At 40.6% G+C, this 26,279-nt stretch overlaps 1 protein-coding gene across 3 annotated transcripts in view; it reads left to right on the forward strand.

The window, feature by feature from the left end:
• cadm3 (cell adhesion molecule 3) overlaps window positions 1-26,279 on the forward strand; it is a 171,606-nt gene that overhangs the window by 140,291 nt on the left and 5,036 nt on the right. Inside the window, exons 8-11 of one of the 3 annotated variants that reach the window (XM_017699157.2) lie at window positions 1,814-1,986; window positions 3,423-3,872; window positions 11,882-11,926; window positions 21,490-21,615. In XM_017699157.2, the coding sequence (XP_017554646.2) occupies window positions 1,814-1,986; window positions 3,423-3,872; window positions 11,882-11,926; window positions 21,490-21,615 (794 nt within the window). The remainder of the gene's footprint in view (window positions 1-1,813; window positions 1,987-3,422; window positions 3,873-11,881; window positions 11,927-21,489; window positions 21,616-26,279) is intronic. The other 2 variants (XM_017699158.2, XM_017699159.2) reach the window with 2 other exon arrangements.

Raw genomic sequence — 26,279 nt, forward strand, 5'->3', positions numbered from 1 at the left:
TTGTACTCGCACACAGAGCCTTGTGTTTAAGCATTAGCATTCACTTTATTGGGACTGCGGTGTTTACTGTATGTATTATTTAAGGGAATTGAGTTTAGGTAATTTATTTCTGAAGAAAGTTGTGACTCGAGGCATTTTGCGGTTACTGTAAAAAGGACCACAGCCTTCTGCAACAGCTATAATGTACACACACACACACACACACACACACACACACACACACACACACACACACACACACACACACACCATCTATTACAGACTTTCACAAACACACTACAGCACAGCATTGATAAAGACCTCTGAAGTTATGTCCTCATTCTGTAGTCAGCACCATTTCCATTTTACGAACTTTGGGCTCAAGCAGGCTTTCTCTATGAAAAAAATGAAGTGGTATCCCGTTAAATCCTCTCATTACAATCCAAATAATGCTACATACATGCCACAAGGAAGCTTACACATTTAAAGCAGCACTATGAAATATTCTTCTTTAAAACCAAAAGAATTAGCATGAATGAGCATGGAGAAAAAAGAGCACACTGCTGTGAGTCGCCCTGTAAAGCCTGAAATGATCATTTAGACAAAGTCGGAGATACCAGAAAAAATCTGACTCGATGTTTCAATCTCAAATACAAGATCAACGCTATATTAATATAGATATGATGACAATGGTAGATCATTCATTCACATTCTCAAAAAACACATCCTTCAAGTTTTGAGTTCTCTTCAAATACTCTTTCAGCACACTCGCAAAAGTCAGATTCATCCATTTGTGGGCTTGTGACATTACAAAATGTTCTTCTGCACATTCCACCAGAGAGGTCTCTAGAACCCCATAACTTACATAGTGTTGCTTTAAATGATGCTATATACTCAAACTGAAGGCTACTGCTGGTAAAGCAGCTTAACTGCCATATTTGGCAAAGCTCATTGGTTTGTGTTAGCTTTTTTGATAAGCTTGCTTGTAGAAATATTCCTAGGAAAAATATACTAAAAAAACTAAAACAAAAATTTGAAATTACAAAACAAATCTTTTTTGTGTACCAATGAGTGGAGCAGCGATTGTTGATCCCTTAAGATCCCTTAATTTATTCCATAGAGAAAACCAAAAAAAGTAGCTTATACGAGCATTATGCTGACTTCAGAGTGACAACACAACTTCAGAGGTCTATTATATCTGTGTATTGAGACAGTAAGGGGAATACAATTTCAGAGAAATTGACCTGATTCAAATGTGCATCATTTTCCATATCAATAAACTACATTGCATCAACACTGCTAGTAAGTGAGAAAGCTGAAAGACAGAATGGTGTACTTGTAGTATATATTATTCATGTGGAAATGATTTCAATCAAGTAAATTCAGTACATCAGATTTTCAGTGTAGCCCGGGTTATTTATTATGTGCTCTGTGGTGAAGTTCTTTCATTGTGAAGTTGCTTCATCTCGAATAAATGTTGGAACAAATATGAATTGCTTTAATATTGATCTCTCTCTCTCTCTCTCTCTCTCTCTCTCTCTCTCTCTCTCTCTCTCTCACTCTCTCTCCCTCTCTCTCTCTCTCTCTCTCTCTCCCTCTCTCTCTCTCTCGGTCTCTCTCTCCCTCCCTCCCTCTCTCTCTCTCTCCCTCCCTCTCTCTCTCCCTCTCGCTCTCTCGCTCTCTCTCGCTCTCTCTCCCTCCGTCCCTCCCTCTCTCTCTCTCTCTCTCTCTCTCCCTCCCTCCCTCTCTCTCTCTCTCTCTCTCTCTCTCTCTCTCTCTCTCTCTCTCGCTCTCTCTCTCTCCCTCCCTCCCTCTCTCTCTCTCTCTCTCTCAGGCCCACGTCCTTCACATGGCAGAAGAAAGACGGAGAGCTCCCCCCTCAGGTGAAGGCTGATGGTGCGTTCTTGCTCTTTGAGGCACTCAACAAATCTGATAATGGAGTTTACCTCTGTCAAGCAAACAACGGCATTGGCCCGGGAGAAGGATCTTACACCCTGCTGGTGCAAGGTAATGAAAGAGTGTGAAAAAAGAGGTGAATGGATGAGAGACGACAGGACTGACTTTTGCTGCTCTGTGTTTAAATTGTTTCTTTCTGCACTGAAAAAAGTGACGCTGTGAATTTTGTTGATTCGGATTTATACATCAAGTCCTGAAGAAAGAATCTGTTACATCACCACATTCATTTTTTGTCTTTCAGTTTACTTACTTAATGTCAATGATTGACCTGTCCACCCACAAATGTGCTCTTGTGTACGAAAGTTGCGAGGTTTGCAAAACATTCTATTCAACCAAATAAACTAGTTTATAAACTATATTAAACCAGAGAAAGTACGTAACACATAACAGTTTTGAGTGCAGAATGCTGTATTGTCAAGACGGACTGTGTTGTTGTCGCTAATCAGCAGTGCATTTGCCAAAAATCAAAAATCCAGTTTATTGAGTTGTTGTCAGAATATGTACATTTGGTTTGTGTGTTAATTGAATTAATTTCAAGTCATATTTCTTGTGTGTGGAAAGTCACATTATTTGCATGGAACTAAGGGAAAAGCATCTGATTGCTAGCAGAAAACTGAATGGCTTTAACAGGTTTCATGTTGGTAGCTAACCTAACTAAGTTAATGTGGTGTAGTTTTTGTTGTATAATCTGTTTTTTGCTGTAATGTTGGCAAGTATGATGTAGGTAACAACATTAGCTTAGCTAAAATAACCTAGCTAGCAAACATTGTTAAATTAGAGATGTCTGTATAAAAGGTTACAGCATTAGCTCATCTTAGCTTGACCCAGCTCGCTAGCAGTGTTAAATCAACTATGTTGGTACATATGAGAGGTAAGATATGGGGTTACAGCATTAGTTTAGCTTAGCTTAACCTAGCTAGCTAGCAACATTAAATCTGCTAAAGCTGGTAAACTTTTTGCATAGTCTATGAATCAGATGTTTATCTTACAAACTGTGAGTGCAGAACAGAAACATCACACTTGATCTGTCGTAACACTGTGAGCTTTCAGATGCTTCCAAAATGAATATACTATGAAATTATTAACACACTCTAAATGTATGTGCCTGATTATCGCACTAGCGTTACAGGTTAGTTTTTACTTGATCTTTGCCAACATTCTGTCCAGCTTTCCAGTAGCTACAAAAGAACACATTTGTGGGCTGAGCATGGAGTTAAATCATGTAGATGTAATATATTTCAGTGGAAATGATGTATACATCTCAGTCAAGTGCGTCCAGTGCATCACTTACTTCCATGTGTTTCTGTTGTCAGCTTTACTTTCATCCTTTTTTTCTGAATTTATGTTCCTTGTTTCTTTCTTTCTCTTTCTTTCTGACACACGGTTTGTTTACATTTTCCGTTTTTTTTTCTTTGCCCCACCACCATCCGTATACATCACCATATCTCTCTATCCCCCTTTTCGTTTGTTTTGTGGCATCTTCCAAGACCCAGAGGACTTCAGCCTCCTTTTCCCCTCTTTTACTTCTTCCTCACTTCCCCCTTCCATTCCTGCAGAACTTTCTACCCTTCCCTCTGATGACTTTTCCACTCCTCCGTTTCCAACCCTGACCCCATCTCTCCCTCCTTCTACTGATTCTTCTTCTTCTTCTTCTTCTTCTTCTTCTTCTTCTTCTTCTTCTTCCTCTACTTTTTCAACTTCTTCTCCCTTGCCGTCTTCCTCTCCTTCTCTCCCTCCCCCCACCTCCCCCTCTACTGTCAGTCTTTCCACCACTCTCTCCAATGACCTCTTTCCTGACCTCTCACCCCCTGGCACCTCCTCTGTGCCCTCCTCCACTCCTCCTCCTCCCTCGTTCCCCTCTTCCCTTGCTCCCTCACTCCTCCCCACCAATATCACTCCATCCACGGTTACCCAGCTGAATGGAGTGTCCATTACAGGTAATTCATTCCAGCAACTAACACACAAATACAGACAAACTTGAATGCGACATTTCTTATGTGATCCTAGTGCTTAAGTTAGATGCCAGTAATAATTATTATAAAGGTGTAAAAACTAAAGAATGGTTCGATGTGTTTAGGATGATAAACAGATCTGTACACGGTTCTAGAATAGCTGAGTAAGCTGTATAACATTGAGGCTGCATTCTGATGGAACATATTCTGCAAAAAGAAAATCCCTGTCTGAGTGCAGTGGATATTTATGAGGGCAAAGTTTGACACCACATCACACTAAATTGATAGACTAAAGAATCTGCACTTTTTGGAGGAGAAAGCCAGTGAAAAAAGTCCAGCATGTTTTATTCCTCCTACTCAGCTAATCTGAACATTGACAATGTTAGCAAGTGTCTTGAACCAGAGGCATAGCCAAAGGTAGGGCTGGACTGGTCTAATGGGGGAAAGAATACTTCTTGTGCCATTTTTATTGTTTTTTTCTGGGAGTGCTGTCATTGTATTATGGCCAATGATCATCAATAGATCCTTTTGCTCTCCGTCAGTCTCTCAGCCCTCCAATCACTGCACGGTAACCAAAGCACAGCAATTCAAATCACTGCTATCTGCCATTGCCTCAGGCCAGTTCATTAACAGTGAGCCACTGTTTGAATTTGAAGCTCTGTGTTTACAAGCAAGATTCCATCCTGTAGAGCATCTCATTCTGCCCATCCAAAGCTAAAAAAAGACATGGTCGTCGGTTTTCTGTCATCATCCGTTTTACTACAAAGGCTGGAATGGGCTTTGTGAAAAATTTCAATCATAGAGATCTAATGTTACTTCAATTAATCAAAGGTAAGATGTGAATAGCCAGTAAATATATTTTATGCCTGCCATGGAAATGTGTGTTTGGTTTTGGTGATCAGGTTTAGGTTTTGTTTTGTAATTTTTCCTTGTCTTTGCACATCTCAGCTGTCTAGTTTTAACTGTCATGTTGTCTTCATTGGGCCCACCCACTGTGGCAGTATGTTTTAGCCTAGGATGATCAAGTTAAAGTTTTTAACTTTGCTGTGTTGTTTTTTGTCATCTTTGCACATCTGTTTGATTTTTACTTAGTTATGTCATCTTCAGTGGGCAAACATTCCTGTGGTGATGACACATATATATATATTATAGTGTTTATAGTAAATGGTGTTGCAGTGTTTGTTGAAGCATTGAAATAGATAGGGTGATGACTGCATGGCAGGAATAGGAATATTATAGGTGTTATAATAGTAATCTGAAAATGAGAAATGAAATAAAACTACCACATAAATCTAAAGTTTAAGCATCTGTACTCAATTGGTACAAAAGCTTACAATGCTTGAACAAACTAATATTAGAAAACTTTGTTTTTAATTAAACAAAAACTAAATATTGAATAAATTTAAGTCTTTATTGATTACAATAATATACATTCCTGAACACACTTTTAAAATGAGTCGTGAAATGTTAAAAAAGCCTCACATTTGACAATAAAGTGCTTAAAGAGATAAACACTGGCTTTAAAAAGGACAGAAATGAATGATCCAGCTGTCCATGTTGTGCCCACAAAACCTTAAGATTTATTATTTTTTTTAAGATATTCTAAGATTTTTTAAAAGTCTCTCTATCTCTCTCTCTCTATATATGTATATATACGCACTTAGTTAGTCAGCTAGCCTGAAAGCTAGCCTTGCTTTCCAGTATGAACAAAGAAAAGAATCTTCAAGATAACTTCACTTATTTTAGGAAATCAACATGCAATTAAATTCTCTAAAAAATTCTTCTTTGATTTTATTTCATTTTAAGAAGGTTTATACAAATCAGTCTAGTCCAGTCTGTTAGTTCTTAAATAAAACAGCAATCTATAGTTCAGTTTCAAGATTTTCTGGTTGTTTAAGACATTATTTTTTGCAGTGTGTAGCCCAAAAGTACACAATCCGGAAGGTGTGGAATGAGCAGAGCCGCCAAATCTGCCTCTTGACGTAGAATTTAATGGCATTTTGCATGGTATATGTTCCATTGTCTGAACGCAGCCTGATAATATACATGAATTGTGGAAGTTATAATAAAATTGACCTACATGATTCACAAAAAAAAGCTACAGTTGCGAGACTGCACAGCTTTTACAGGACATTATCAAAAACTGCATGCAGGGCTCCTGAGGTCCTCAAATATAAATATAAATGTGGGCCCTGTTGTTGTCAGATTGCGAGTTCAGGCCCTGGTGATGCCACATCTATCTGTAGCCAGGAAGAGAACATAATTGGCCTCACTCTCTCTGGGTGGGAAATATGGCCCTCCGTCTACCTCCACCCCTCTTTGCAAAGCTAACCAACATGGGTCCATTGATGTAACAGATTTAGGAGTTAGCATTCTCTGCCATGTGTTGAGCTGTAATTTGATGTTGTTTTAACAGCACTTTTAAAAAAGATGTGGTGGCACTTCATGTATTTCAGGGGAAGAACGTATTAGCCTTTACCCTTCCAGCTTGGTAGCATTGTGTACTAGGTGGCCTAGCAAGTGGGTGGTTAAAGGCTAGGACTAAATTGCAGGAAAAACATTAGGTACAAAATTAGTCTAATGAGAAATATTAACGATCTTTTGGTTAAAAGATCATTACAATTTCAATGATCAGAGATTTTGACAGTTTTTCACTGAGGTGTCCTGGATATTGTCCGACTTTCTGTAAACATAGCAAAAGTTGCTATGAATGCATTTTTGGGCAGAGCGTGATTTGGTCAATATGCAACACACATTGTGTTTTGTGGTAATGAAATCTCATGGCAGACAACTTGACAAGAAATTGCTATACATAGATAATTATTCATCCTTAATTAACTTTAATGCTCCTAAAATACTTCAGACATACAGTCGTGTGCAAAACTTTGGATGCACCTGGTTGAATTTCTAGGTGAAAACAGGTATGCATTCTTTACAGAGAACACGTCGGTTTATTTGCTGAGATTTCCAACACATTGGGAAAAGATGTGTTAAATATAGCAAATATATAAAAATTGTGCACTAAAATTTACAGAAAATGTTCATGTTTGTTTGTTTCCTGTAGAGGATGTAATTTAACATTTGCATAAGACTGTAAATAAAACACCTGGAAATATCTTATGAGGTTTTGGACTAAATTGCAGTGACAATGGTGATTCACTACTGAAAATTCACTGTAAGTTTAGGCTTTATTCTACACTGTATAAGTGCTTTTTGAATGTAAGAAACTTTTGAATGGTAGTGTATATTCATTTTAATTGGCTACTATTATAACACTAATTACAAAAGCTCAATTTGCTGTAACGAACTTGATTGCTTTAAGCACTCTGAGTGAACGTGTGTGGGTGCGCTCTGTGTGAGAGCGGAGATATGCACTTATCTTCAGAGCGGAGGGAGACGATGGCTGTATAATAAGAGCACCTAGCGTGTGTGGCATCTGCTGTTTGATACAGCAATAATGCAGGATTTAACACATCACTCGCTACAAAGCCAAGATTATCCCACGTACACAATCTAACATAACACCTAGCTTCTACTACATGGCTTAACAAAGCTCTGGCACCCGCTCAGCAACATTTGGTCTGGTTATTTCATTATATAGCTACAATTGCTAACACTTGTAATGGAAGTTGTAGTCACACTCCAAAAACTGATGTCTTGGCAAGTGAAAGCATCTTAAATGCAGGAATCATAGCTAATATTTCTCATTCTGCTGATACACAGTGATGTTATCTTATAGCACTGCCAGGTACTTTAAGTTATTCTCTGAAACAAGCGAAATTAGCAGCCAAAGCAGGACAGTAATTTCACTTGATGACGATAATTACTGTAATGAATATAATTACTTACAGAAAAAATTCCTTAGTTTTTAATTAAAAGTTTGATGTTGTGTATGAATGTATGAAAGATTTTGTGTATCTTTTAGCTTTCAGAACCGCTCCTTCTTGTGCATGCAAAAGTTTATGCACCCTAGTCCACATGTTTTGTTGATCTTCTAAAATAAGTGACCAGATCCTCTACATAGAACACACTCCTGCACATTTTAATACACAGATATGGTTTAATTGCTTAATTTAACATAATAAACATAAAAAGTGCCCTTTGCAAAAGGTGGAGTCAGTAAAAGAGGTGTTTACATAGATTCTCTGCTCTTAAATAAGCGAATATGAACACTGAGCTAAACTGTCCAAGTATCCATACACTTGTTCTAATCAGTGAGTTACTGAATTAGCCACTTTACATTTAGCACCCTAGCATTGCGCTGTGGAGCAGTAAAACTGTGTTCTCTAAAGTGACCAAGCTCCGTCCGGTGCCTTTGGGATAAGCTGGAGTGGAGTTCCAGAGCTAATCAACCACTAGCAGTACCTGTCCTCACTGAATGCAATCAAAATCTCACAGAAATGTTTCAACATCTAGTGAAGACTTCTCAGAAGAGTAGAGGCTGTTACTGTAGCAAAGGGTGACAGACGTACTATTAATACTTTTGATTTCAGAGGAAACCTGAATGAGCAGAAGTCTTAAAAGGTGGAAAATAACAGAAAAGATGTTTTATCGGGACCTACCCCTGGAGCCAGGCCTGGGGGTAGAGTTCCACGGCGAGCGCCTGGTGGCCGGGCAGCCCACGTAATCCGGCCGGGCTCAGCCCGAAGAGGCAACGTGGGGAGGCCATGTGGGCCCACCACCCGCAAGGTCCAGCATGGGGGAGCGGTGCAGTGCCATATTGGCAGTGGGAGATGGCGGGGAGGCCCTAGTTGGCCTAGGCCCCTGCAGCAGAAACTAGCTCTTGGTACATGGAACGTAACCTCACTGGGGGGGAAGGAGCCGGAACTTGTGCAGGAGGTTGAGAGGTACCAACTAGATATAGTTGGGCTCACCTCCACCCACAGTGTCAGCTCTGGAACCAAACTCCTGGATAGGGGTTGGTCTCTCTCCTACTCGGGTTGCACAGGGTGAGAGGCGCCAGGCGGGTGTGGGCATACTCACAAGTCCCCGGCTGGTGACCAGGCACCATTTTTGGAGTTTGTCCCGGTGGACGAGAGGGTCGCCTCAATGCGAATTAAAATTGCAGAGAGGAAAACTTTGACTGTTGTCTGTGCGTATGCACCAAACAACAGGTCAGAGTATTCGGCCCTCCTGGAGCGAGTGGGCGGGGTTCTGGAAAGGGTCCCGCCTACAGACTCCATAGTCCTACTGGGAGACTTCAATGCTCACGTTGGCAATGACTGGGAGACCTGGAGAGGCGTGATTGGGAAGAACGGCCTGCCCGATCTAAACCCGAATGGTGAGTTGTTATTGGACTTCTGTGCCAGGCATGGATTGTCCATAACAAACACCAAGTTCGAACACAAGGATGTTCATAAGTGTACATGGTACCAGAGCTCCTTGGGTCAAAGGTCAATGATCGACTTTGTTGTCGTTTCATCTGACTTGGGACCATATGTTCTGGACACTAGGGTGAAGAGAGGTGCTGAGCTGTCAACTGATCACCATCTGGTGGTGAGTTGGATCAGATGGCAGGGAAGACTGATGGTCAGACCCGGTAGGCCCAAGCGAATAGTGAGGGTGTGCTGGGAACGACTTTCAGAGGCCCCTGTTCGGAATGATTTCAACTCCCATCTCCGGGAGAGCTTTTCTCACGTCCCGGAGGAGGTAGGGGACATGGAGTCTGAATGGACCCTGTTCAAAACCTCCATTGTGGAAGCTGCCAGGCGTAGCTGTGGCCAAAAGCTTGTGGGTGCCTGTCGGGGCGGTAACCCAAGAACCTCCTGGTGGACACCGGTGGTGAGGGAGGCCGTCAAGCTGAAGAAAGAGGCCTTTAGGGACTGGTTGGCCCGAAGGACTCCCGATTCAGCAGATAGGTACCGACGGGCAAAAAAGGTGGCAGCTGCAACTGTGGCAGAAGCAAAATCCAGGGCATGGGAGGAGTTTGGTGAGGCCTTGGAAAAAGACTTTCGTTTGGCCTCAAAGAGGTTCTGGACAACTGTCCGGTGACTCAGGAGGGGTCGGGGTGGCTGCGCCCAAGCTGTATTCGGCAAGGGTGGAGAAACTCTGACTTCAAATGAGGATATTGTCGGTCGGTGGAAGGAGCACTTTGAGGAACTTCTTAATCCGGGAGACGTGCCTCCCTCACGGGAGTCAGGGCCAGAGGCTTCTGGGGTGTCAAGTTCCATTTCCCTGGTGGAGATCACTGAGGTAGTTGGTAAGCTCCTCAGTGGTAAGGCACCGGGGGTGGATGAGATTCGTCCAGAAATGCTTAAGGCTCTGGATATTGTGGGGCTGTCATGGCTAACACGCCTTTGCAATATTGCATGGACCTCGGGAACAGTACCCTTGGACTGGCAGACTGGGGTGGTGGTCCCTATTTTTAAAAAGGGGGAGCGGAGGGTATGTGCCAATTATCGGGGTCTTGTTCACGAGTGACGGGAAGAGGGATCGTGAGATCGGCCGTAGGCTGGGACAGGCGGCAGCAGTAATGCGGTCACTGTACCAGACTGTATTGGTGAAGAGGGAGTTGAGCCAAAAGGCGAAGCTCTCTGTTTACCGGTCAATCTACATCCCAACCCTCACCTATGGTCATGAGCTGTGGGTAATGACCGAAAGAACGAGATCGCGAATACAAGCGGCGGAAATGAGCTTTCTTAGTCGGGTGGCGGGCTACACGCTCTGCGATAGAGTGAGAAGCTCGGTCATCCGGAAGGAGCTCAGAGTAGAGCCGCTACTCCTCCGCATTGAGAGGAGCCAGTTGAGGTGGTTCGGGCATCTGATCCGGATGCCCCCTGGACGCCTCCCGGTGGGGGTGTTCCAGGCACGGCCTACCGGGACAAGACCCCGGGGTCGCCCTAGGACCCGCTGGAGGGATTATGTCTCCAAGTTGGCCTGGGAGCGGCTTGGGGTCCCCGGGAATGAGCTGGAGGAAGTTGCGGGGGACAGGGTCATCTGGGATTCTCTGCTCTCCCAACTGCTACCGCGACCCTGTTTGGACTAAGCGGGCAACGATGATGATGATGATGATGATGATGATGTTTTATCGTATGCAGTGATGTTGATGTTGACTTTAAATTCTCAACGTAATGACAGGGTTAATGACATATTGCATTCACTTAAGACATTAGATCAGATTTCTTATCCTATGTGAATCAGTCAATCATTATAGACCTCCTTTGTAAAATTACATTACCCCACCTGCCCTTGTGAAACAAATCCCACCCAAAGAGTACTCCAAAAGCGCAGTGACAAAAGCAGTTCTTTTGATCCATAACGGGTAAACAGAGATTGGAAAATGGCCATGTAAAAATGAATTATGAGTGTTTTTGGTACATAAATTCTCGCATGCATACTGAGTGGACCTCAAGAAGTAGGGTAAATAACCTTATAATATCCTTATAATATTCTTACAGTGATCTGAGCATGAGAAATGTATATACATACGTCATATGCAAAAAGTATGAACACCCCAAATTATGTTGAGGTAATTCCTTAAGCAGAAATATGGCACATTGTTGTGCACAAGTTCTATTTATTTGCTGAGTTTAACATATTGGGAATAAAAGTAAACATCAAATATGAAATGTACAGGCTACATTTCATGTTTTTTTTTTTTCAATGTGTGTTCTCTGTGGAGGAAGTGTTCATTTATTTTCACTTAGAAAATCAACAAAACGTCATTTGACTGGGGTGACAAAATTTTTTGCACATAACTCTGTTACTTACATATAAGATGCTTTCGCTATTTCAGTGTAGTTTTTGAATTTCTGGAGCAGGGACACACACCCACCTACAATACTCCCCCCCCCCCCCCCCCACACACACACACACACACACACACACACTATCACACACGGCCTCACATGAACATCTCGTAGAAAGTCATCTGTTTTCATCTTCTCTTTTTGTTCCTTTTTCTCCTTGCACTCTTCCACATCTGATCCCTCGTTTTACATGGCACTCCATCTATAAATCCATTCATCCACCCATCTATCCATTCATCCATCCAGCCATCTATCCATCCTCTCACGAAGAAGCTTCAGACAACGCTGCAGGTATTGTCTTCAGTCACCTGTTTGTTTGTCTGTTTCTTTCTCTCTCCGTCTGTTTTTCTCTTTTTTTCTTCGCTTTCATGTTCCTCTGTCTCTTCTTTTTTGGTGGTTTGTGGTATCCCCTCCTGTTTTGCTTTTGGCTCCTTTCCCACACCTTCTGTTTTTTCTGTCTGTCTGTCTTTCTGCCAGAGGGACTTCAGAATTTAATTTTGGGGGAAAAAAAACCCACAAAGTTGTTCAAAGCGCAGGACTGTGAGTCGAGCATAAGTTGTCATTCTCTGAGGACAGGCTAACTGAAACTGACTGATGTGAAATATTCTCTCGGGCTGAAGAGTAAGTGGCAGAATCTCAGTCTCAGCCTTTATTTATGGCTTTTGCAACAGAACTGACTACAGAAAGCAACTGTCTGTCTGGACTCAACACGCCTGTAGAAAATACGCACTTAATAACAGGAATAGAAAGTATTTAGTTTCACTCTGAAAAATGATGCTTCTTTAAGCATTCTCTAGTAAAGAAAATGGTTCTATATAGAACCATGAAGACTCTAAGAACCCTATGTGTGATTAAATTGTTCTTTGCAGCATTAAATATTTAATTGGAATGTGCTATAGATGGTTCTATATAGAACCCTTTTGAAAAGGGTTCTATATAGCTTTCACAAGTGTTCTTCTGTTGTTACAATGTCAACCCTTTTTGGTACAATGTAGAACCGTTTTAAAACAGTTCTACATAGAGCCATATAAAACACACTCTCCATCATTCTGAAGAACTCTTTCACAATGCAAAGAATCCTCATGCAGAGGGTTTCTTGAGTGTTCTACATAAAACCATTTTCTTTACTAAAGAACCCTTGAAGAACCATCTTTTTAAGTGTGTAGTAAAAGAATACTACTACTACTTCAGCCCAATCAGAACTGAGTGATATGATTCATTTGTCAGCTGTCAGTGTTCAGATATGACTGCCAGTTGTTAAAAATTCAAATAAACACCAGGAATAATATAATATAATGTAATATTCTGTTATTCCCATTATTATTAGTGTTTTGCTAGTCCGATCATTTTGTTAGTCTGTTAATCTTTCTTAGAGTTGCTGCTCACTAGGCCACACAGCATCCAAAAATTTGAAATCACTGAATTTATTATATTGAACAAAAGAAATAAATCAAATTTTGTGAACTGTGTAAAGTTACGGCACATTTTATGTTTTATTTTTTTCAGTATGATAAAAAAATTAATTATGCACTAAAATTTTCAGAAAACCCCACATTTTAAGTTTGGTTGTTGTAACTTGTTTTCACTTTGAAAATCAACAACAAAAAAACATGTAGCATAATTAATGTACAACACAGTAATAAGGCAGCCTAATGCAAACCTTCCTCAAAGATGAAGTAGGTATTGGCTGTTTGAGAGTAAAGATCTGCTCTTTGTAGATATATAACAGCTACAAAGGCCTTAGGTCTGCCTTTTTTTGCTTAGGTGTCCTTCAGTACACCTTGATTTCTCTCCAAATACATGCCTGCAAGCTAAAAGCGCTTATTTTCCGGTCCAGGGTCAAACGCACATATTGGCTCGTGAGAAATGAACACACTGCCTGTACTTTCAAATGTTTACCTCACATAAAGGCCACTATTACTCAGAAAGGCTCCAGGCTAATATTACTCAATGTGTATTTCTATATTAAAATTTAAAACCTAAGAATTTCAAAGGCATCTTTTAGGGGAGGTTGCATGGTGAGATCAGTGTCTCCAAATGCTGGTCTTTAAGTGTTTTCTTTATTCCAGCACACCTGACTGAAATCATTGGCTAATTAACAAATCCTTCCTGAGTCTGAGCAGGGAAAACACTACAATTTGCACTGCAGGCGCACCAGGACTGGGAAAGATTGACCTAGATAATGCTCACTGCACAGACTAACAATCAAGACTCCTTTCTGTTGCTTTTACACAGCAATCATAAGTCTAAGATTTCTGTCTTAAATCCATTTAAAAAGAGAATATAACATAAATGTGTTCTCAATATGGTGGATTTTTTTTCTAAATTATGGTCAAATTTGTAGCTGAGGCACTTAATAACTGATGCAAAATTTTATAGGTAATGTTTATATTAAAGGGCTGAATTTTCAAAATATGCAGAATATATAATTAGTTAAAGCAGAACTGAAACAAATTCCTTCATGACCAGTTTTAAACATGCTGTCAAACTTAGCAAAAAAAAGCTGGCAATGAATAAACACTAACAGTTGCACGATGCTAACTGACATATGCTATCTTTTGTTCATTAGTTGTAGTGTTATCATTTTTGCATGTACTCTCTTAATGACTGACTATATATTATCACAGCAAAATTTGCCATGCTATTATCGCTATTGGACTCCTAAATGAGCCATAATTGGAATTAGATGAATCGCTGTTGGCTATGAGAGAACAGAATCATTTCAAAATTGGCCTTTAATAATTCAGTAAAGCAATTCTCTTTCAGTGGGAGCAGTATAGGGACATGGGACACCCACTCATTCACTCATTCAATTCAATTACGGTTTATTTGTAGAGTGCTTTTTTTTGTGTCATAAAGCAGTTTCACTGAAATATGAGCCTAGACTCTTAATGGGGAACACTGGAGGCCGACAGTGACAAGAAAGCCTTCCTAGGAGCACAAGCAAAACACTGAGAGAAGCCCATACTCAGGAAAATTACACTTAGTAAAAGTTAACAGTAATAACTGACATGATATTAGTAGCTTACATTAGCATCTGGTCTGGCACGAGTTCTGTCCTCTACAAACCCTGGGCCGAAGAACCCTGGTCTGCTGGTGCCTGAGACCCTGGAGGTGTAGCTAGGCAGATGGCCACATGCAAAGGCTCATGGTAGCATGCACCCTTCAACAAAGGGACTGTTTTTGTTGTTTAATGTTGTTGTTTGTTGCGTTGGGCTATTTATATGTGTGTTCTAGGTGTTTTATTGTGTCAGGCAGTGGATTTAGTTGGGGTTGTTTGTGTGTGAGGAGAGGTTACCAATAGCAGGAAGCCTGTGGCTGATGGTGACCTCCCCTGGGAGTTTGTGTATCGTTATGTGCTGATTTCTGCCATTTGTTTATTGAAGAGCTGTTCAGAATCATGGCTTCAGTCGATTCTTCTTTTGTCCCATTGATGAAGTGGTATAGCGATCTCCGGCGGTCAGGAAAAGAATGTTGCTATTTCGAACCTAAAAACAAACAGCAAATAAGAAGAAGAGAAGCCGAAAAGAAGGAAACTGAAAACATCATGGTGAGGATTGGTAGAGCTTGGCTGGAGTCTGCTGAGGAGAAACTGGTGAGCAGTTGCAGAGCCCAGCTGGAACCCCAACGAGAAGGAGCCTGCATGCGGCGGCAGAGCTCAGCTTTGGCCATGCGAGGAAGAACCTGCAGCGCTGTCAGTCAGGGAGCTGTTCCTGGAGAGACAGAGTTGAGAGGAAGAGTGGATTATGATGATTCAGCAGGCGCACCTGGCACTCAACAGGGTTGTGCAGGAGGAGCTACTGGTTGAACCGATTAGTCATCGCTGAGGTGATGATGGCAGAGCTTGACCTCAGCAAGGAGACAGCAAGGCAGGCAACACAGTCCAACATGGCTGAGAAGCTTGCAGTGGAGTCAGCAAACTGCACAGCCCCAGGTAAGCAGCAACACAGAGTGACACGGTGGAGGAGCCGAGGCTGAGACAGTGTGCCGCATGGCCCCCAAGCGAGCAGTGACATGGCAAATGGTATGCTGGCATTGCAGGAAGAGGGGACACCATGCCAAGCAATGCTGTGAGCCTAAGCTGGCGGAGAAACAGAAGCCGCAAAGGAAGCCTGCCTACGTGGGCTGTGGGTGCAGTTCAGCATTAATGACAGATGGCTCAATGTGCTTGTTGACACAATCTCATCAGTTTCTCTGCTACGTCCAGCACACTGAGAGAGGCACATCAGACTGATGGGAGGCGACTACCACCTCAGCTCAGGTCGGTCACCAGTGGTCAAGTCAATCTGTTGGGGAGAAATCAGTCTCATTGGAGGGTCTGAGTAGAGTGCTTTCTCAGCTTGGATTTCCTGGCAGTGGCCAGGCTGGGCTCAACCTCAGGAAGGAAATGGTAGGCTTGGCGATGGGACATGCTAGCAACAGCCCCAAGCACACTTGTGTCCATGACCTTTGGTGACATAGGTTCTAAAATAACGTACACTTCTATCTTTTTGGCGGCAAATTCTTTGTCTGCAAATCACTCATTCATTTTGCTGCAACCAAAAGGGAGAATTCACCAGAATTGCCAGATCCATCTGTTGTCACAGGGTAATTCAGAGGTAAAGAAGGAAGATGTACTGGATCTGGGGAAGATGTACTGGATCCTAGGGAGATGCATCAGATCCTGGGGTTTGGTGCCAAATTGAGATTCACCAAATCTGGGTCATGGCACCAGAAGACATATTCGCAGGGCTTGTTGTATCACATTTGCTATTACAAAATGTTTCATATTTGTTATCTAAAAGCTGACAGCGAACAGGCTAGGTAGAAGTTTGCTAACAGAACAAAATAAAACTAAAACTGTAGTTCATGAGCTAGTTAGATCAGGTTCTTTGGTTTATCCAGGTCACTCCTGCAGGCCTCCTACCCATTTGTTTATGCTAGAGCAGTCTTCTATGCTGGGGCAGTGACAAACAGTGTGAATGTCTGTAGCAGGGTTGCTTCCATAGTTCCCAGCCAAACAAAAAAACAATGAGTTTTTAAAAATGCCCAAAATCACTACCAAATTTTTGTGTATAGTCACTAGAACAAAAACGCTGTTTCCTTAATTTCTGTCAAGCATCATCTCCTCAACAACAGATAAGTTGAATAAAGTGAAAAAAGGCTATTTTGATTATTTGATTTGTACATATATCCTTCTCTCATTACTTGCACATATTTGCTTTTGTAGTATTAGCAAATCAATGTTTTTAAACTATTAATATTTTTATATTTAAGTAGCTTGTATACGGCACCATGATCCCATGCAATAAGACAAATAAATAAAAATTATAATTTTGCAATGAAAGAAACATAACTATTTCTCATATGCATTTTTAAATTTAGCTTTGAACAGACCCCTGAACATATCCCAAGCCATTCTGAATTTGCAGACTATCGCAGTAAGGTCAGTCATGCCAAGTGAACTGGATAATCTGTGCCTTGGCTTTGAGGCCGTCTTTCAACAGGAATGAAAAAAATGTGTCACTCAAAGTTTTGATGACAGACTGGATGTGGAGAGAAGTTAGGCCTTTTCAGATTTCAGTTGAATTATTCATCAATGCAGTCTTTCAATATTCTCAAGTTTAAAACTTTAACTTCAAAACACAGCCCAAATTCTGTTTACCCTCCAAAGCCTCCCCACCTTCCCCACCTGGTACAACAAGAATTTGGCAAGAAAATAATGGAATAAAAGTCTAATAATACTGGTCAGTAGTCACCACGTGTGTATATTATTGTAGCTAAAATCCTTGAACAATCACCATGGAGAAATAAAACTAGAACAGTTCTTACTGTGGATCCACATAGAACAAGAAATTAAGACGTCATTGTCTTAAGCTTTATAAGCATGGAGCTTATGATCTGCTTCTAAATTACTTAGGCCAAACAAAAGCAATCAAGCACCTGTATATAGGTAAACAATATGACAATATTTTATTATTTTGACTCGTTTTGTTACTGCAGTAAACTAAATAGCAGTCTGTACTATGTTCTGTGTTCAAGATTCAAGTCAGAAAAAAATTACATTCTGGTCTTTTTGTCCAAAAAGTAACAGGCCTAGACCTTAATTTATAGAAAATAACCACAATTTAAAGTGCAGTCACAGGGTTGGTCAGAAAAATCACAATTAAATATTTTCCACAAATCATTCAGCCCTATTTAGTGACTATTTAGTAACATTAAAGGTCAGTCAAACATCAGTTGATCTACTAATTGAGTCAGAGATATACAGAATCCTATAAATGAGAACATTGTGGGTGAAAAGTACAGAAAGTTCTTTCTCATTCATTCTCTCATCATTTTCTGTGGCAGCCTCTTTCTGCATGCCCTCTAGTGGTCATTCTGATGGAATCAATAAAATCAAAAATTTTCCCCATAAATCATATGAGATCAACTAGGGCGCTGAATGCGTTTACATGCGATATAATAGTAATCCGATCATAATCATATTTCGGCTGTTATTTGATTATTCAAATGGTCATATAAGCAGCGTAAATTGATTTCTTAGGTCGGTGTAAGGTCAGTGGACTTCAGCTCAGTAATCTGATTTCTCAGTGCATGTATACTCTTATTCAGATTTCTTTCAGATTTCTTAGTCTGCGCATGTGCAGAAACAACTACATGCTTGATGAAATGAAGGATTTGAGTATTCTTCATCTTCTAAATGTCACATATTTTTCTGTGAGTTTATTGGCCAGTTGCAAAACAGAAATCTGATTACTGCCCAACTCATGTAGACCCGGTATTTCCCATTAACTGATTACTGTTGATCAGATTACTGACAAAATCTGATTATTAAGTGCATGTAAATGCACTCACTGTTGGCGCTCTGTGTGTGAAATGTCATTCTGTGTTGAGCTGCTACTGAGCAATTAGGGGTAAAACGGGAAGGGGGAGAACCCCTTACTAAGAAAACAATTCGCCCCTCTCCAGAAAGACCTCCGTGTCCAGATAGAACGGACAGCTTTTATTGATATCAAAAATGTGTACAACTGCCACACTAAAATATAGCATATTTACCATAAAAGCACCATAAAAGCATCATTTCTATAAATGCTGATCTGCTTGCTCACCTACAAAGATGAAAATCCAGTTTGCTTACAGTTTTGTAAGTCAGACACATTTCCATCAAAATATATTCCAACTACATTAGTGAAGGAAAACACATCAACATCAAATTCCATCAAAGATGGAAATTGCATTTTATGGGTACTGTGAAAAGGGGTTACCGCTGAGGTGCTCTCGTCCAAACACGGTAGAATGTCTTAAATAGGATATTGTATGGTTGGTTGTTGCACAGTGCAACAACTGCACAGTGGCTCATATAAAAAATAAAAATGCAAACTAATATATTAGATTTATTTTGAAATTAAATTATTACTTTGCTAAATGCACGAAAATGGTCTAATATTCTGTTCTGAAAAGAAGTATAAGCACTTGCATTTCAGACCATTATAGGTTTTAAACCATGTGGAACGGGGAAAAAAGCAGTAATATCTCAATTTTTGGGCTTGGTCTCGCTGCAGGGCAGCACTGCTTGAGAACAATAGTATGAACTGATCAAAACGAACCTGCTGAGTGAGGTTGGAAAACTTAATCTGATTTGTAAAGACACACTTTGCGCAGAGGTACACTTTCCAGCCCTCGGGATTTCCCTGCTGTGTCAAGTACAGTAGCTGTTTCTTTGTTCTCCAGCTGCCTTGTCTGTCTGTCTCTCTCTCTCTGTCTCTGTCTCTCTCTCTGTCTCTCTCTTTTTCTCTTTCTCTGTCTTTCTCTCTCTCTGTCTCTCTCTCTCTCTCTCTCTCTCTCAGGGCTTCTTGTCATGTCATGCCGCGCTCACTCTGTTCACTCCTTTGTCTTCTCCTCTTTTCATCTTTTGTTTTCCTCTGTTTCTCTCTTTTTCGTTCTCGACTGTTCCATCTGGTGCCGATGAAGTAGCTCTGAGATCCACGCTGTGATTATAAAGAGAGAGAGAATGAGAACGAGTGGTGTGTGGTTATGAAATGTGATCTATTCCCCCCATCCCTCCGTGTCCAGGCAAAATGAAAGAAGTTTTTGATAAACTATTCATATATTTCAAACTCGCTGAAACATCTGTCTCAACGTTTCAGTGGAAGCTCGCGAAGCCGAGATGATCAAAAAGCAGGAGAACCCATGCCGCAGATTGAGAGAGAGAGGGAGAGAGAGAGAGAAAGAGAGGGGAAGAAAGAAAAAAAATCTAAAATAGAGTGCATGCATGCTTGAAACAAATAAACAAAAATCCAATATACATGCTAACCTTGAAAAGAACTCCATAATGCTTTAATGGTACTAAGCTTTTATTTATAGGGCATAGTGAATTGCAGCTCAGAGTGCGTTTGCAGCCATAAACAAATCCAGCATATATTAAAACAATGGCTGTGCTTATGATGAAACTCATGAAATGCACAAAGGGGAGTGATTAGTAGAACCAATAAATCATAATGAAGAGATTTCATCAAAACATGCCAACTAATAAAACACAAATGTAGAACTAACAAACTAAAAAAACAAAGAAGTAAAGAATTAATTATATATTGAGCTGCCTTTTAAAACGTTTTAGTGTTCGACTGCTGTATGTGCTTCTTACCTTCGTTTGATTTGGTGAGTAAGACAGCTGTACAGAGATCTGTGAGATCATGTGCAGAAAGATAAGAAGATTTGTGATTATTCCTGATTGCTGCAAGCGTGGCAAGCAAATAAAAGTGTTTCAATTCGGGACGCAAGGATGCAGACGCCGATGCAGTAATCTGACAGCTGGTGTGATAAGCAAAACAAAAACTATATAAAACTACACAAAGCACATTGAATCAAAGCAGGTGATTTCAGGAGACCATCACTGGTTTGGTTTGTCTTTGTGTCACCTCCTTTTCTTCTTCACCTGCCTGCTTGTTTGTATCTCATTAACTTCGTTGAGATTAAATAATAAGAATCTACAGTGATCTCACAATCACAAAAGCAAAGTCAATGAGCCACGTTTTAACAGCACTCCTAAACGGTGGTAAACAACCATGACTAATTGCTTTTCTAAAACAGAGACCAGTCACAATAAGCTTAAACATACCAATATTAATAAATAATTACTGTTCTTCCCTTTATAATTGTGCACTCTTTTTGTATGTCTTTTTTGTTTGTTTGTTTTGTTTGTTTTTTTGCTTAGAACCCTGAAACATTATCCTCTTTCAGCAGTTTATGGTTGATTGACAACAATAACATACTGTAATCAAACTACATGTCTTGGCAGTGTATTTTATATGTTTTGGGTTTTTTTACCATTTCATTAAAGCAATTAGTCAATTAAGGCAGAGCATTGCGATGATTTTATCACAAATAAAGGGCATTAACTCTTCTTATTATCATGCCTAATAACACCTTTACCTGTGGAAGAAGCATGCTTGGTCTCTTATGGCTTATTACTTTTTAAAACAGCTTCAAATGCAGCTCAGCCAATCAGATTTTAGAGACTTTCCTTTTTTATAAATCATTATTTTCAAAATGGCATGTCCTTTTAATGCATATTTTACATTATCATAAATGCAGTTACAATTATGTATCATTTGAATTACAATCAAATTTGATTATATATATATATAAAAAAACTCTTTGATTTTGCCTGTTTCTACAATGTTGCTCAGATTATCTGCTTTCAGTCAGACCCTAAACAATGTTGTGTCCTACTTTCTCTCTTTTTCTGTCTTTTGCCTTTATTCTCTCTTCTTCTTGTCTTTCTCCATCGATCCATCTTTTGTTCCCATTCCTTTCACTCACTCTCTCTCTCTCTCTCCCTCTCTCCCTCTCTCTCTCTCTCTCTCTCTCAGATCCCACAGCTATGTCCGTTTCTTTAGGAGTTGACCACGCTGTGGTTGGTGGAGTGGTGGCCGTCATTGTCTTCATCATTCTCTGCCTCCTCATTGTCCTCGGCAGATACCTCATTAGACACAAAGGTAAACAAATGCACACTCATGCACAGACACGAGTACAGCATCAGATGCAAAGGTAAACAAACAAACACAAAGAACACAAGAGACTCAAAGGTAAACGTGCACATCAGACAAAAAATAAACATGCCCTCATAAATCGGTATAAACACACATAAGCATACTTACAGATTGGAGACAAATTAAAGGAAAAAACAAGTGTCGTTAAAGTGTTTTCGTCCACAAGCCACCAGAACAGCTTTAATGGGTCTTAGAGTCAACAAGTATGTGGAACTGTACTGGAGGGATAGAACACTGTTCTTTCAAAAGACATTCCCTCAGTTGGAGTTTTGATAATGTTGATGGAGAGCGCTGTCCAACACATCAGTCCAAAACACCCCATAGTTGTTCTACTGCGGTGAGATTTGGGGATTTGGTGACTGTGAAGGCCATAACATATAGCTTTTCATACTCATTAACCCACTCAGTGACCCCTCGTACCCTGTGGGGGCACTATCATTCTGGAAGAGACCACTTCCATCAGCTTAGAAAGGTTTCCCCAAAGGATAAAGGTGATCCATTGGAATTTATTTATTTATGTATTTATTTATTTATTTTTCCATTTTATTTTATTTAACTTAATTGATTTACAATGACCCTTCCCTCTAAGTGGAAAAATATACCCATACCATGCAAGCAAACCATACTATTTACAGTATAACAGGCCCTCCAGAGCCCCTCAAGCATACAGACCTGTACCACAGGGCTGGGTAGTGTGACGATATACACTATAGTTACAAAAGTATTCACTGACCCATCCAAATCATTGAATTCAGGTGTTCCAATCACTTCCACGGCCACAGATGTATAAAACCAAGAACCTAGGCATGCAGACCGCTTCTAAGATATTTGTGAAAGAATGGGTCACTCTCAGGAGCTCTCAGGTAACGGGATAGTATGCCACCTGTGCAACAAGTCCAGTTGTGAAATTTCCTCATGACTAAATATTCCACAGTCAACTGTCAGTGGTATTATAACAAAGTGGACGTGATTGGGAATGACAAATTCTCGCCTCGTAAAAAAATGACAGCAGGGTCAGTGGATGCTGAGGCACATAGTGCACAGAGGTCACCAACTTTTCTAGTCAATTGCTAGAGACCTCCAAACCTTATGGAATGCTAGAGAGCTTCATGGAATGGGTTTCCATGGCCGAGCAGCTGCATCCAAGTCTTACATCACCAATGTAAACGTCGAATGCAGTGGTACAAAGCGCCGCCACTGGACAGTGGAGACCTGTTCCCTGGAGAGACAAATAGCACTTTCTCCGCCTGGGAATCAGATGGATGACTCTGGGTTTGGCGGTTGTCAGGAGAACAGTACTCCTCTGACTGCTTTGTGCCAAGTGTAAAGTTTGGTGGAGGGGGGATTATGGTGTAGTGTTGTTTTTCAGGAGTTGGGTTCAGCCCATTAGTTCCAGTGAAAGTAACTCTTAATGCTTCAGCAGACCAAGAGATTTTGGACAATTTCATGCTCTCAACTTTGTGGGAACAGTTTGGGGACGGCCCCTTCCTGTTCCAACATGACTGCGCAACAGTGCACAAAGCAAGGTCCATAAAGACATGGATGAGTGAGTTTAGTGTGGAAGAACTTGACTGGCCTGCACAGAGTCCTGACCTCAACCCGATAGAACACCTTTGGGATGAATTAGAGCGGAGACTGTGAGCCAGGCCTTCTCGTCCAACATCAGTGTCTGACCTCACATATGTGCTTCTGGAAGAATGGTCAAAATTCCCATAAAGGGGCTCCCGAGTGACACAACCGTCTAAGCGTTGGCCCTATCATCAGGAGATTGCGAGTTCAATCCCTGGTGATGCTACAGCCATCTGTAGCCGGGATTCCAAGAGAGCACAATTGGCCTCGCTCTCTGGGTGGGTAGGATGGTCCCCCTTCTCCACTCATCACTCAATGCGATGCTAGTCTGTTAGCTGACGTAACAGATCTGGCGGTTGGCGCTTTCCTCCGAGTGCGTTTGGCTGTCCCATGACATTGCGTGTGCGGCAGTTCGAAAAGAAGCGTTGGCTGGTTTCACAGGTCCCGGAGGAAGCCTGTGGTGGCTTTCACCCTCCTAGCTTTGGTAGTATTGTGTGATTGGGGGAGTCCTAAGTAGCGGGTGGAATTGGAGACGACTAAATTGGGGAGAAATTCAGGTAAGAATAAAAAAAAATCCCATAAACACACTCCTAAACCTTGTAGAAAGCCTCCCCAGAAGAGTTGAAGATGTTATAACTGCGAAGAATGGACTGACATCATATTAAACCCTATGGATTAAGAATGGGATCACACTCAATTTCATATGCGTGTGAAGCCAGACGAGTCAATACTTTTGGAAATATAGTGTATTTCGTTGTCATCATATTTTACTTCACAACATACTATTCAGCCAGACAGTACATAAACAGCACTGACCACCTGCATATTTATTTACATGGAGAACATAATAAGTCCTGTTTAATTGGATCTAAAACCAAACATGCATGTCTCACATCCTGCATTTACATTCTCAGTCACCTGAGGAACAGCTGCTCTTCTGTTTTTTTTTTCTATCACACTAAGTGAGCCTCACATTCATTGAATGTGCACTTTCAACCACAATTTCCAACCCTATTTTCTGATGTCTTTCCCATAGATCTAAATGCTGGTGTCACTTTAGTCACTGTTCCTATTGAAATTCTAGCCAGTTGTCTTTGTGACTGAAGCATCTGCCATCTGTGCCCCAATAATAATTTCTTTCAAAGTCACTTGATTCAGATCAGAGGTCAACTGGGCCTGCTCAGCATTTTATACAGAGCATGGTAGAATGGTCATTACTTTATTGTATCATGCAGTACACCTGCAACTCATTATGTTATAACCTGTTATCACATGTAATAATCAAGTATTTATTTCCTTTGTCTCTGAGTTATCACTTTAAGCTAACTGCAAAGTTAAAGGTCATTTTCAAGCCTAAACCTAATCAATAGTTCCTGAGCATAAATCTAACCAGACTCTCACCAATGCATTCTGTTCTATCAGGCACGGCCCACATTGTGCTTGTGTTACAACCAACTAGTTATCAACTGGGGAATCTTTTACCAAACACACAAATCCCTGTGTAACAGTAGTGAGGTAGACGAATGTTTGTTTATTTATAGCATCTCTCGGGCAAACCAGTTCATTAATAAGGCACATCACCGTCTGGCAGCATATGCACAGGCACTTCATCTTGTTACTCAAGGAAACGAAGGAAACTAAGAACTAAGGAAAATAAATGTCGACTAGACATGTCAAAAAACATCGACCCTCAAAAGAGTAGGGACAATTCCACAATGGTGGGCTCTATGAATCTAGGCTACTCTAACCTGCATCCTAGATTTATCATAAGACAAATTTTAATGCTGCACCTTTGGGGGAATAAAGAGTAGTGCTAGAGCAAAGAGTAAGACCTGAAAATGAATTACTGTGGCACTTTTTTTGTTTTACAAATAAAATATGTTTCTGTAACATGAATAATTTTGCATAGAAAAGATTTAGAAAAATATATGTAAGGTATGATATGTGGATCTCTTAAGCACACACACACACACACACACACACACTGCACATCAACCTTAATGCTGCATTTACATTGGTCTGGTGCAGAAGTGCAGAGCAATGTATCAATGGAGAAACAACTGAAAACAAATGGGGGATGCAGTGCATCAAAAAACTCTAGCCAACATGGTGATCCCAGGTAGTGTTGGTGTGATTCATGTTTGCAGCTCAGTGTATGACACATTCATTCTGCTTTTTGAATGTTCCCGTGCCTCATGCAAAAACAACAAAGCGCATATATTTGAACAAAACTGTTTTACATGTTTTTTTAATCTGATTTAACAACCTAATTCACATCCAATCTGTCCCAGTTTAATCTTATTAAAGTTTTGTAAAAGATGTGTTTAATGATGCATAGTGTGTTGACTTTCTGATATGCATTGATTTAGTAGGACAAAATTTCCTTTGGATTTTGCAGGGAGTACTTTCACAACATTCATATACAGCTGATGAGGGATGATGTTTTTCTGTTTGTCATGCTGGACTAGTGTAAAAGCAGAGTAATCCTGGCCAAAACCTCATCTAAACATACTTTCCTAAGCTTGTCTCATGACACTGTCTCATGAATCTGGTCTGCTTTAACCTTAATCCTAGACTGAAGACATACAAGTTCTAAACTTTTTCTCGCAAGCCACTGTCAGCTACCTCGACGGGAAAGAGGCGTTTCAACTGACCAACGACAGACACTACAACAAAAACAGGCCTGCATGAAGCAAAGTGGTGTATTAGTCATATACACAAGAAATTTGCTTCTGACTTCTTCAAACTCTTGAGTGACTTTTGATAGCGCTTTCTTTTATAGTTCCTTAAGTTCTATATATTAACCAGATAAGTGCAAGGTGAGATGTAAACAGGCTGAGTACTTATTTTGAGTAACATTATAGTGATTTTTATGGCAGTCTGACTAAATTACATGGAAATACCCAACAGCTTCTAGGTATTAACTGTGTAAGTATGTGGTACAGACTTCACAGTCCTGAGCAATTATTTTTGGAAAAAAAAAGTCTCTAGTAGTTATGTGATGTAAAAACACTACAAATGAAGTATAAAGTACAAAGAGT

The sequence above is a fragment of the Pygocentrus nattereri genome, chromosome 19 (assembly GCF_015220715.1).
Source record: "Pygocentrus nattereri isolate fPygNat1 chromosome 19, fPygNat1.pri, whole genome shotgun sequence".
NCBI classification, from domain to species: domain Eukaryota; kingdom Metazoa; phylum Chordata; class Actinopteri; order Characiformes; family Serrasalmidae; genus Pygocentrus; species Pygocentrus nattereri.